The 10,774-nt window shown below is 49.9% G+C and overlaps 1 protein-coding gene across 2 annotated transcripts in view; it reads left to right on the forward strand.

Moving 5' to 3' along the window:
• MLLT1 (MLLT1 super elongation complex subunit) overlaps positions 1–7,840 on the forward strand; it is a 32,694-nt gene extending 24,854 nt beyond the window's left edge. The window contains exons 7-12 of one of the 2 annotated variants that reach the window (XM_054291199.1): positions 1,282–1,369; positions 2,110–2,221; positions 3,669–3,768; positions 3,989–4,060; positions 5,343–5,414; positions 6,128–7,840. In XM_054291199.1, the coding sequence (XP_054147174.1) occupies positions 1,282–1,369; positions 2,110–2,221; positions 3,669–3,768; positions 3,989–4,060; positions 5,343–5,414; positions 6,128–6,256 (573 nt within the window). In that variant the 3' untranslated portion in view covers positions 6,257–7,840. Of the gene's footprint in view, positions 1–1,271; positions 1,370–2,109; positions 2,222–3,668; positions 3,769–3,988; positions 4,061–5,342; positions 5,415–6,127 lie in introns of both variants that reach the window. The other variant, XM_054291198.1, reaches the window with a different exon arrangement.
• The last annotated feature ends 2,934 nt before the right edge of the window (positions 7,841–10,774 follow it).

Consider the following 10,774-nt stretch of genomic DNA (forward strand, 5'->3'; position numbering starts at 1 on the left):
GTGGCTGTGTGTGATTCTTCAGCATCAGGAGTAATAAGTAGATTTCTAGGAACAAAACACTGAAACTGAAATGATGATTTCCATGGAATTACTTTTAAAAAGACAAGATATTACAGTGCTTTGAGAATCTTTAAACTAGAACCTGCCTGAGTACCAAAAATCTCATTTTAGGGGGCAGAGGGAGTTGCTGTGGCCTCTTCTGCCCTCTGGTGGCTCCCAAGGATATTGCAGGTGATTGCTGCCAGTATCGGATTTATGATTAAAAATTTCCCAATCTTGCCCAAATTTCCTTCCTGGATGCTGCTGTTAGCAGTAATTAATTTACTTTTCACTCACTCTTACTGCACAGGATACTTCTCTTGTTTCTGCCAGGTTCTGACACACAAATTTGGGTCACAAGGGTTGAGTTGATCTCTGTTATGTTGGAGCCAGTGGATCACTCAAACTGGTGTAAACAACTGGGTTTAGGATATTATAATAATAATTTAGAATTAATTTTGGAGTCATGTGAGCTAGTTGGGATGGACATCTCCATGTCTGTGAGGAAAGGGGTAGAGAACTGGAATTGATTGGAGAAGTGTTGGGGTGACCTCATTGTGGCCTTCCAGTGCCTGAAGGAGCCTGCAGGAAAAATAAACTGATTATAAGGGATGGAGGGACAGGACACAGGGAATGGCTCCCACTGCCACAGGGCAGGGCTGGGTGGGAGATTGGGAATCAGGAATTGTGGAATCCATCCCTGGAATGGAATTCCCAGAGCAGCTGGGGCTGCCCCTGGATCCCTGGCAGTGCCCAAGGCCAGGCTGGACAGGGCTGGGAGCAGCCTGGGATGATGATTTGGATTAAATCATCTTTAAGGTCCTTTCCAACCCAAACCACTCCTTGACTCAGCTCCATGGTCAGTGATCAGTCTGAGGTTCAAGGGAACCTTGGTGGGTACAATAAATACACTTTTTAAGAGGGTTTGGGTAGGTTTGGGTTCTGTACTGCTAATCTGTCACACTTCAAAGCAAGAGCTTTAATTTAAATGTTTGTCATCATTTGGGGGGTTTGAACCTCTTGTGTGAAGGGGTTTGATGTTGCTCCCAGAATTGCTGAGCTATATCCTGCAAGATTCCATAAATGTTTTTATTCACCTCACATTTTGTGTTTTTCTGTAACCCCAAGAACTGTATTCAGTGATGGGTGATGCTCCTGCCTCACAGTGCTTTGTGCTCTGGTTTTCTGGATTAGAAAGATTAAGATTCTTTTTCTTTTGTTTCCCTTTTATGGGGGGTTAAGTCTGTCCAGTCCAGCCCTTCCAACTCCAGCTCCAGCTCCGACTCCAGCTCTGACTCTGATTTCGAGCCATCTCAGAACCACAGTCAAGGTGTGTTCCCAGCACAGTTTGTTCAGACCTTCCTTGTGTAACCTTAAAATGCTCAGGAGAATTAAATGTGCTTTTCCAGCACTATAATAATACAGTTTCTTGCATGCAGCCATGTGTTGGAGTTGTGATGCTTCAGCAAGAAAAGGCAATAATGTTATAACATCATGAACAAGTATTTTTCTTCTCTTGGCAGCTAATTTATGAGTAGGGAATCCCTCTGGATTTGGTTCTTTCCCTTTTGGCTTTGGTTTCTGCCTCAGTTTATAAATGTCTTGCTGCTGCCTGATCTGTAGAATCACCAGAACAGTTCTCCTCCAATCTCATCTATGTTTTATTAAAAATTATAAATGTGCCATTCATCACTTTGCCAGTGTGTAACAGCTCCTTTCTCAGATCCCTCCACTGATAACCCAGGGAGGGAAACTGGCAACACAGTAAATGTTCCAAATGCAGCAAATGCTGCGCTGCTCCTGTCTCCAGTGACATTTAAATCAACCCCACAGGCATGAAAAATGTCCTTTTGTTCTCCTTTGGGAAGGGAGGGAGCTGTAAAGTTTGTCAGCTCTGCTTTAGCTGCCTGCACAGGGCGTCCTTTGCCAGTCCCATCTCACAGGGGGTCAGGACTGGGTTTGGCTGTGCTGGGTGGGGCTGGGCTGGGCTTAGGTTTGGCTGGGTGGGGCTGTGAAGGTTTTTGCTGTGCTGGCTCTGCCCTGGTGCTGAATTGCTGTCCCTGTGCCCAGGCCCCCTGCGCTCCATGGTGGAGGATCTGCAGTCCGAGGAGTCGGATGATGACGACAGCTCCTCGGGAGAGGAGGCAGCAGTCAAAACAAACCCTGTCAGCAGGGATTCCAGGTGGTAACAAATCCACAGCAGGGCTCTTGGGTTGCTTTTTACACTCTGCATTTTAGGCTGCTCTCCATTTGGAGGGAGGAATCAAAGGGCTCTGGGTGGGAGGGGAGGAAGGGCAGATGTGTGGGGTCACCCAGCACAGAGGTGGTTGGTGTGTGATGGTGTTCACAAGAGTTTTTGGGTGAGGGAAGAGATGAGGATCTGACTCCACGTTTCAGAAGGTTTGATTTATTATTTTATGATATATATTATATTAAAGCTATACTAAAAGAATAGAAGAAAGGATTTCATCAGAAGGCTGGCTAAGAATAGAATAGGAAAGAATGATAACAAAAGGTTCTGTCTCAGACAGAGTTTGAGCCAGCTGACTGTGATTGGCCATTAATTAGAAACAACCACATGAGCCAATCCCAGATGCACCTGTTGCATTCCACAGCAGCAGATAATCAATGTTTACATTTTGTTCCCGAGGCCTCTCAGCTTCTCAGGAGGAAAAACCCTAAGGAAAGGATTTTCCATGAAAGATGTCTGTGACAGTGGTGACAGCAGGGTTGGCTGCAGAGCACAGAGAGGAGAAGGCACTGGGAGGTGCTGAGCTGGGCTGGCAGGTGTCAGTGACTGAGCCCCTTCAAACAGTCACCTCATGGTGACCCTCAGATCTCTGCAGAGCTGCTGGAGTGTGGCACTTTGATCTGTGGGGCCAGGCAGAGTGTGCTGCTCTGGGGCTCACAGGGCTCTCTCTGCCCTCTCTGTGCTGGCTTCTCCACTCTCTGCACTCAGTGGCAGCTGTTTCCTGCCCCACACTCTGGAAAGAGTTGAACTTCTCCTTCTTCCCTCAGGAAATGCTGTTACTGCCCAAACCTGGAGTGTCAGTGAATACTTGAACCCAAATGCTTGGCCCAGAGAGCAGCTGCACATTGGAAGTGCTGGTGGTGGTTACCAAAACAAACTAAGGTGCATTATTGCACTTGTCATCATCAAGGAAACAATAATGGAGGGACTTTGAAGGGTATTTTTGTAAACCTTTAGGGGATAACCAGTTTAGTTCACCACAGGTAGGATACCTGTCATATCTGTAGGGCCAAAGGAGAATGAGAATAAATAGGAAATCTCAGAGGTTACACCAGCAGCAACACAAAATCCATTTTTTGCCTGTATCAGTGAGCCTCTCATGCAGGTACTTTGTAACATTGAGAGGAATTCCTGAGCAGCTGCTGTTTGTGAAATGAAGTGGTGCTGAGTTGTGCTAGGGGACTTTGGAATGCCAGAGTTGAGCTGGTGCCTGTAATGTGGCACCCAAAGCTCCCTGGGCAAAATGGGTCCCTGGAGATTGCAAGAATCCCTTTCTCCCAGCCTGAGCAGTAATCTGTGATAAAGAAGAGTTTCATTCAGCTCTGTGTGGCTCAGCTGGTGCCGAGTTTGCTGCTCAATCTCTGCTGTGGTTTTTCAGACTGAGCCTCAGTGACAGTGACAGTGACAACAGCGCCGACTCGTGCCCGCCCAGCCGGGAGCCACCTCCTGGGCAGAAGCTGCCCCCAGCAAACAACAAGGTGTGAAACCCCTGCCTCCCTCCTCCCAGTGCTGAAATTGTTGTATTTGTTTGCCCTGCCTTGGAAATTCTTCCTTGCACCACATTTTCCCTGTCCTGTCCTCAGCTGACAGGGGATCCCTCCCTTTCCAGCTCTCTGCTGTGACACCCCCATGTTTCCTGAGCTCATTCTGTTTCCTGAGCTCATTCTGGTCCTGTTGTTGTTTTTCTTTTCCCCTCAGGCATCTGGAAGGAAAAGCCCAGAGTCTTGTAACAAGCCAGAGAAGATCCTGAAGAAGGGAACCTATGACAAGGTGTGTCCTGTGGAGAGGGACCTTCCATGAGGGCCTGGAGGGACGGGACACAGGGAATGGCTTCCACTAAAAAAGTGAAATTTAGATGGGATTTGGACAGGAATTGTTCCCTGGCAGGGTGGGCAGAGCAGTGGGGCTGCCCCTGCATCCCTGGCAGTGCCCAAGGCCAGGCTGGGCAGGGCTTGGAGCACTCAGGGACAGTGGGAGGTGTCCCTGCCATGGCAGGGGTGGCACTGGATGGGTTTAAGATCCCTCCAACCCAAACCATCCCAGGATTCTGTGATTAAGGAGCTGAGCTTAATCAGAGGATGGTTGGGCCTCACTGTGCACAAAACCACCTGAATCAGCCCAGCCCGTTCATTGTTCTGTCTCAGCAGGGTAAAAACTTGAGTTTAACAAAAAGCAGATGTTGAAAGGACAGGTTTTGGAGAGTGACACTGCAGAAATTGTGTACATTAAATAGCTGGAGCCCCAGGGGGTGTTCATAGGCAAAATGCTGAAATTGTTGTGTTTGTTTGCCCTTTGTCTGAACCAATGGGCTGGTCACTGCTGCAGTGCTGGGGCACTTCATTAAAATGCAGTTTCATCTGACTTTGATCTTCTAAATTAAAGATTATTTGATGCTCTGCTTTGCAGGTTTACTTGGAGCCTTTGTTTGTTCAATGAAATTCCCTCTTTCCTTGCCTCCAGGGAGGGCAGAGCAGTGTCCATTCTGTGATTCTCTGACTCTGTAAATCAGTTTTGCTGATACAGACCTGTTGCCTAAAAAAAACCTAAAATTAAGAAAAAACCAAACCCCTCTTACCTAAGAACAACCAACATGTTGAGCCTGTGAGTAATCCTTCATTTCCTGCTGTGGTTTAGGTAAAACCACCTGGGAATACAGTGCACTCCAAGAATTTTTCCTTACCTAAATGCAAAGCGTTGCTCAGTAGGTTGCTGGGTTTTGGTCACTGATGTTTTCAGGTAATTTGGAGTTAATTAGGAGAACCCACTGATGAGGAGCTCACACTGAGAGGTCACCAAGGTGAATTTCACCTCACTGAGGTTCTTAAAGGCTCTGCCCAGTTCTTGGAGCTCGTTACAGTTGTGGGTGTCATTAAATAAAAAAAACAATAAAAGGCCTTCAGAGCACTTGCATTTAGGGGAAGTACTTGAGAAGGAGGAGGAGGCAGTAAAAAAGTAGGGAAAACTTGGGAATATCTGAAATGGCCTCAGGTTCTTGTGATCCTCTCTGGGGAGGTCCCTTTGGCAGCTCCACGTGTCCCTGTTTGTGTTTCAGGCCTACACGGATGAGCTGGTGGAGCTCCACAGGCGGCTCATGGCACTACGGGAGCGCAACGTGCTCCAGCAGGTACAGACCCTGTCCTTGTGTCCCTGTGTCCCTGCTGTCCCTGTGTCCCCGGGGTCTGGGGTCCAGGGGCTCAGCCAGGCCCTTCCACACAGGTTCTGCTTTGCTTTGAAAGCAAAAATATCAAGTAAAAACTAAAATCAGCTGTGCATGCAATGGTTTTGTTGGAAACGGTACAGGAGTGTGGTGTGGGCATCTTCCCTCTGCCATGCTGGTAACAATCCTAAAGGTGGGATCTCCTGGTCTGACTGACAGCTTGGGCTGACTGACAGCTTGGGCTGACTGACAGCTTCCTCCTGGGAGGGGATGGAGGGGCAGGGACAAGAGCTCAGCAAGGGCTGCAGCTGTGCCAGGCCTTGGCATGGAGCTCAGGGCAAGGTTCTGCCCCCCGAGGCTGCTGGGCACTGCCCAGGCTGCCCAGGCAATGGTGCCAAGGCTGCCAGAGCTGCAGGAGCTCCCAGGGGTGCTCAGGGTGGGGGTGTTGGGGTGACTCTGCAGGGACAGGGGTTGCACTGGGGATCCCTCCCAGCTCAGGATATTCTGTTATTTTATGATGAAAAGGAAACCTGCCCACATCCCTCTCCAGGCTGAGCTGGTCAGGCAGGCAGGGGGAGCTGGTTTGCTTTTTTGGGAAAAGGATTCCCTCCAAGGGGTGGGAAAGCCTGGCTGGGCTCTGTACCCTCTGAGCTGTACTCACACCCATCCCCCTTCTCCAGATCGTGAATCTCATTGAGGAAACCGGGCATTTCAACGTCACCAACACAACCTTTGACTTTGACCTCTTCTCCCTGGATGAGACGACCGTCCGCAAGCTGCAGAGCTACCTGGAGGCCGTGGCCACATGACGCTGGGCCTGGCAAGCTGGCTCTGCTCTTCACCCAGACATCCCCTCCACTGGTACCAGGAAACCACCCCATGGAACTAGGCCTTCTTATCCTCCTGCCTCACCCGAAGAAGCACTGCCTTAGAGAACAGCCATGCTCTAGGAATGCTCAGCCAGCTGCACTTTTCTTGTAGGCTTCAAACCAGCGCCCGCCTTGCTGAGCCTGTGCCCGGCCCTGCCTTTGTGGGCCAGGCCCCCAGCAGAGCGGGCGTGCTGCACTTAGGCTGCACAGCGCGACCTTTTTGGTTTCCCTTGGAGCAACTGTGTTTCAAGAGCACATTTTGCAGGCATCTCTGAGCTCTGAAGAAGCGTGGATGCTGTTCCCTTCCCCTGGAGCTCGGGACCGGAGCCCTCCCGCTCTGCCCCGCGCCCTGTGGGTGACATCGGCTTTGACAGAGCTGGCCGGGACACTGGGGACAACAGGAGGCTCCTGCTGGTCTGCTGCAGAGGAGAGGGGCTCAATTCCAGCTCCATCCCAGCTGGGATCACCCTCTGGTGTGGGGACAGGACCCTCTGTGCTCGGTGAGGAGGCCTCTGGAACCTGCTGTCTCCTGCTGGGCTTTGGAGATGTCTTGTTTGTTGATCTGAGCTCCTAAACAAAGTCCCACTCCTTTCAGTCTGCTTTAACTGTAATAGGACTCCAAAACTGTAAGCTGTATATTTTATATATATATATTATATATATGTATGTACTGTATGTATAAGAAGGGCCTAGTTGGGTCTTATGATCTTAAGGGTGTGTTTTTCTGTTGTTTTTTTATGGCTCTGGCAGGGGAAGGCGCTTAATAAGATTTGACTCTTGTGGACAATTTGTAGTGTAAGGAAGCTGGACAGCAACCTCCAGGCATCCCATGCTCCAGAAGGGGCTCATCCATCGTCTTTCCATTTGTCAGTGTTTGATAACTTTGCCAAAACATGTGATTGGTTTTGTTCTGTGTTCTCAAAGAGGAATCTCCTTACAGTGGCCCCTATAGTAGTGGCTGTACTTCGGGAAAACCAAAACAAGGGAGAACTGAAATCTTCGGATTTTGGAGATGCTGATGTAAAACACAAAGTGAAGCTGGGTTTGTTCCCTCCTCCCTCTCCCACCCTGCTGCCTGTGCAGGAAAAGGCAGAAACAGAAACACTAATGCAGCCCCTCCCTGGATTTCTAGTTAAACTAGTATTGACCTCCAAGTGTTGTCCAGGTGGGCATGGGCAACCCCAGCCCTCCCCCCAAGCTGTGTTACACTCCTGCTCCCTAAATTCAGTATTTGCCCAGGAATTGCTGGTTTTTCCAAGGACTCTGGAAGCTTTGCCAAATGGGGCACAGGCAGTGTGGGAGCCCCTCTGCTCTGCTCAGGGAGGGCTGCACCCCTCCAGGTTTGCTGTCCCTTGTTTTGGGTTCCCCCTTTCTTTATCATGGAAATGTTGCAACTAATCAACTGAAGTGGCAATATGATGATAAGCTTGTTTGAGTTGGGTCATGTTGACCCGATTCCCATTAATTTTGTCCTTGTACCACCTTTCATGTGTTGTGTGTGTGTGTGTATATATATATATATATATATGTGTGTGTGTGTGTATATATATATATATATATATATATATATATATATGGAATTCAAGCTCATGCTGGGTGCAAACCCTGTCACGCCAGTGATCTCAGCTCTTTTCTTTCTTGCTGGACGATGCCAGGGCTGGATGGAAAGGCCAGGGAGCAGAGGGGGAGGTGGCAGCAGGACACCCACCCTGGGCACAGCCTGTGTCTCTGTGGGGCTGTGCCAGGGGATGGCAGCTCTGTGCCCACACTGGCACCCTGGCGTGGGGCTGGTGGCACTGAGGGTGGCCAGGCTGAGCCCCAGCTCCACTGAGTGCTGCCCGCTCCTCCCACAGCTCCAGTGCCAGCACTTGCAGACTGTCCCAGCTCCAGAGCTGCCCCTCAGGGCACTGGAGGTGCCACCCTGCCCCTGGCACACCTGCAGGAGGCTCTTCTGAGCCTGCCATGGCATCGTCCTGTCCTGGAAGTGACTTTGTTGGTCAGTCTGCTGAGCATTGATAGGGATTTCGTTTGGTTTTTATAAGAAGTATTTTACACATGGATTTTTTTAGACTGTTTATAATCCCCCCCCCTGAAAACCCGAGGTAGGATTGTTCCCCAGCAATAGTTCCTCTCCATTGTGTGCACATGCTGATTTGTTACTAAAAGGTTTTTGCAAGTACTTAGTTGTTCTACAGAGTTGATGTTTTTTGGGGTATGTGGTAGCGTGGGGAGCACAGGAGGGGTGGCTGCAAAGCAAGGTTGGTCACTTTGGGCCTCACCTTGTGTCCCCTTGCAGTTCCCTGTGTAATTCCCTCTAGGCTGGCTGAACGCTGTTCTGAACATGCCATGTACAGGTTTTTGTGGATAAAGTGTTTGTTCTTGTGTCACTCTTGAGAGCATGGATGGATTATTGTACTCTAGGAAGGAGGGGGCAGTGCTGCTGTGGGCATTGCTTCAGGTCCTCGAGGATGTGTAGTAGCTTGCGTTGTTAAAAAAAAAGGAAGAAAACAAAAAAAAGAATCCCAAATTGACTTGTAGCCATAATGGTTTTTCCAAGGAAAGTGGGCAGGACTCTGTTCCTTTTGCCTCTGTTCCTTTTCCCTGTTCCTTGTGGTGCTGCTGCTGGCACAGCCAGTGCTGGCAGCCCGAGCTGGAATCGTGTTGGAGGCAGGGTCAGGATTCGGCTCCTCAGGAGCCTTTCCCTGGCCCTGCCACGCGTTGAGCCTCGAGGCTTTGATTACTGACATTACCATTAGAAAAGTTTAATAAAAAGGAGAGGAGAGGAAGGCTGGCTTGGCAGCAGAGCCCAGTCTGGGTGTTTGTGCCACGAGGGGAGGCTGCCTGAGCCCAGGCTGCAGCCATGGAAGTGCAATCTCTGCCACCTGTGGGATCGTGGGGTGCCCTGGGAGCATCAGAACGAGCCAAGCATTGATGCAACAATCCAGAAACAGTTTCATTGTCACATCTTGGACCGTGTTTGATGGTGAGAGAGTTAAAACGTCCCTCCAGGAGGGGCCTCTCCACGAGCAGAGCCCAGAGTGGCTCCAGCTCCACTTTTCCATTGGGGATGTGCTGGAGCCAGCTCTGCTCACAGGAGGCTCCTCCCTGCTGAGACTCCCCTGGGACAGGTGAATCAGTGCTCAAAGGACCCAAATGGGTGTTGCTTTCCTTTGATAGCCATCAAAAACTGACAAGATGAGTTTGCACTCCTAAAGAAAAATGTAAGTACTTCAACTTCTAGAGAATTTTTAATTGTATTTCTGCCTAGAGCCGAGGTATTAAATACCTCAGCACCTGAGGATTTTAAAAGTTGTGTTGGGAGAAAAGTTCTTCGCTCAGCTGGAAGAAATGCAGCTGAGCCAAGACTAACTGCAAGATTAAAAAGAAAAAAAAAAACCACAAAAAAACTCATGTTTGTAATACGTTACAGGATTGTTTGTCCTGAATTTTAAACTTTTTGTTAAATTTGTGGAACTATGGAGGAATTTTCTAGAAAAAGTGAAATAAAGTAAGATGGAAAAGTAAAACTTGGAAGTGTTTTTCAGTTGTGTTGTTTCTCCAGGGATGGCAGTGTGGCTTTCCCAAAACCTCCCCTAGTGGCATAGGTAACACCATTGGGAAAAGCCAAGGAAAAGGGAATTATTTTAAACATGGAGTGACTCCAATGTCCTTTAATCCATCAGAGCTTTGTCTGGTCAGGTGAGGGGTCCCTGCCCTTGGAGCAGGGTTTGTGTGGGGCAGCTCCTGTGGGATTTGAGGGTTCCCACTGCAGGACAGAGCCCTGGCACGGGCATTGCCCTGGCACAGGTAAAGGGTGGCACCATCCCTCCCCTTCCCCTGAGGGACTGTTCCTGTCCTTGGTGCCCTGGGCACAGCTCAGCTCTCCCTGCCTGAGCAAAGCCACCCCTGCTCCATGCCAGGAACCAGACAGAGTTCAGAGACACAAACAGAGGAGTTTATTTCACTTGGACACAGCAATTGCAGCCAGCTCAGCACACAGGGGAGCTGCAGTCCCAGTAGTGCATTCAGGCACTGGAATTCCACTGACCCGAAGCAGAGTTGTGGGTTTAATTCTGTCACTCTGCTGTGACCCCAGCACTGCCCCAGCTCCTCCCAGTGCTCCTCCAGTCCAGGGAAATGGAACTGGAGCCAGAGCTGGGCTGCTCTCCCTGCCCAGTGAGGGTTCCTGCGTGCCCTGAGCCATTCCCAGCCATCCTTCCCCTGCTGGAATTGCACCAGGAGCTCCTGGCTGCAGCTGGGCCAGGCTGTGCCCTCCACGGAGCAGCTCCACAGCTCGGGGCTGGTTGATCACAGAGCCCCAGCAGAACCTGGCTGAGCTCCCAGCACCAGCCCCTGTCCCCAAGCACAGCTGCAGCCCTCAGCCTCCACTCTGCAGCTCCCCGCAACAGACACCACAGCATTCTTGAATTGTAAAATACAGACAGATTTCACACATTG

The sequence above is a fragment of the Melozone crissalis genome, unplaced genomic scaffold (assembly GCF_028551555.1).
Source record: "Melozone crissalis strain CALT ecotype California unplaced genomic scaffold, PUWL_Pcris_2 ptg000088l_1, whole genome shotgun sequence".
In the NCBI taxonomy this organism is placed as follows: Eukaryota; Metazoa; Chordata; class Aves; order Passeriformes; family Passerellidae; genus Melozone; species Melozone crissalis.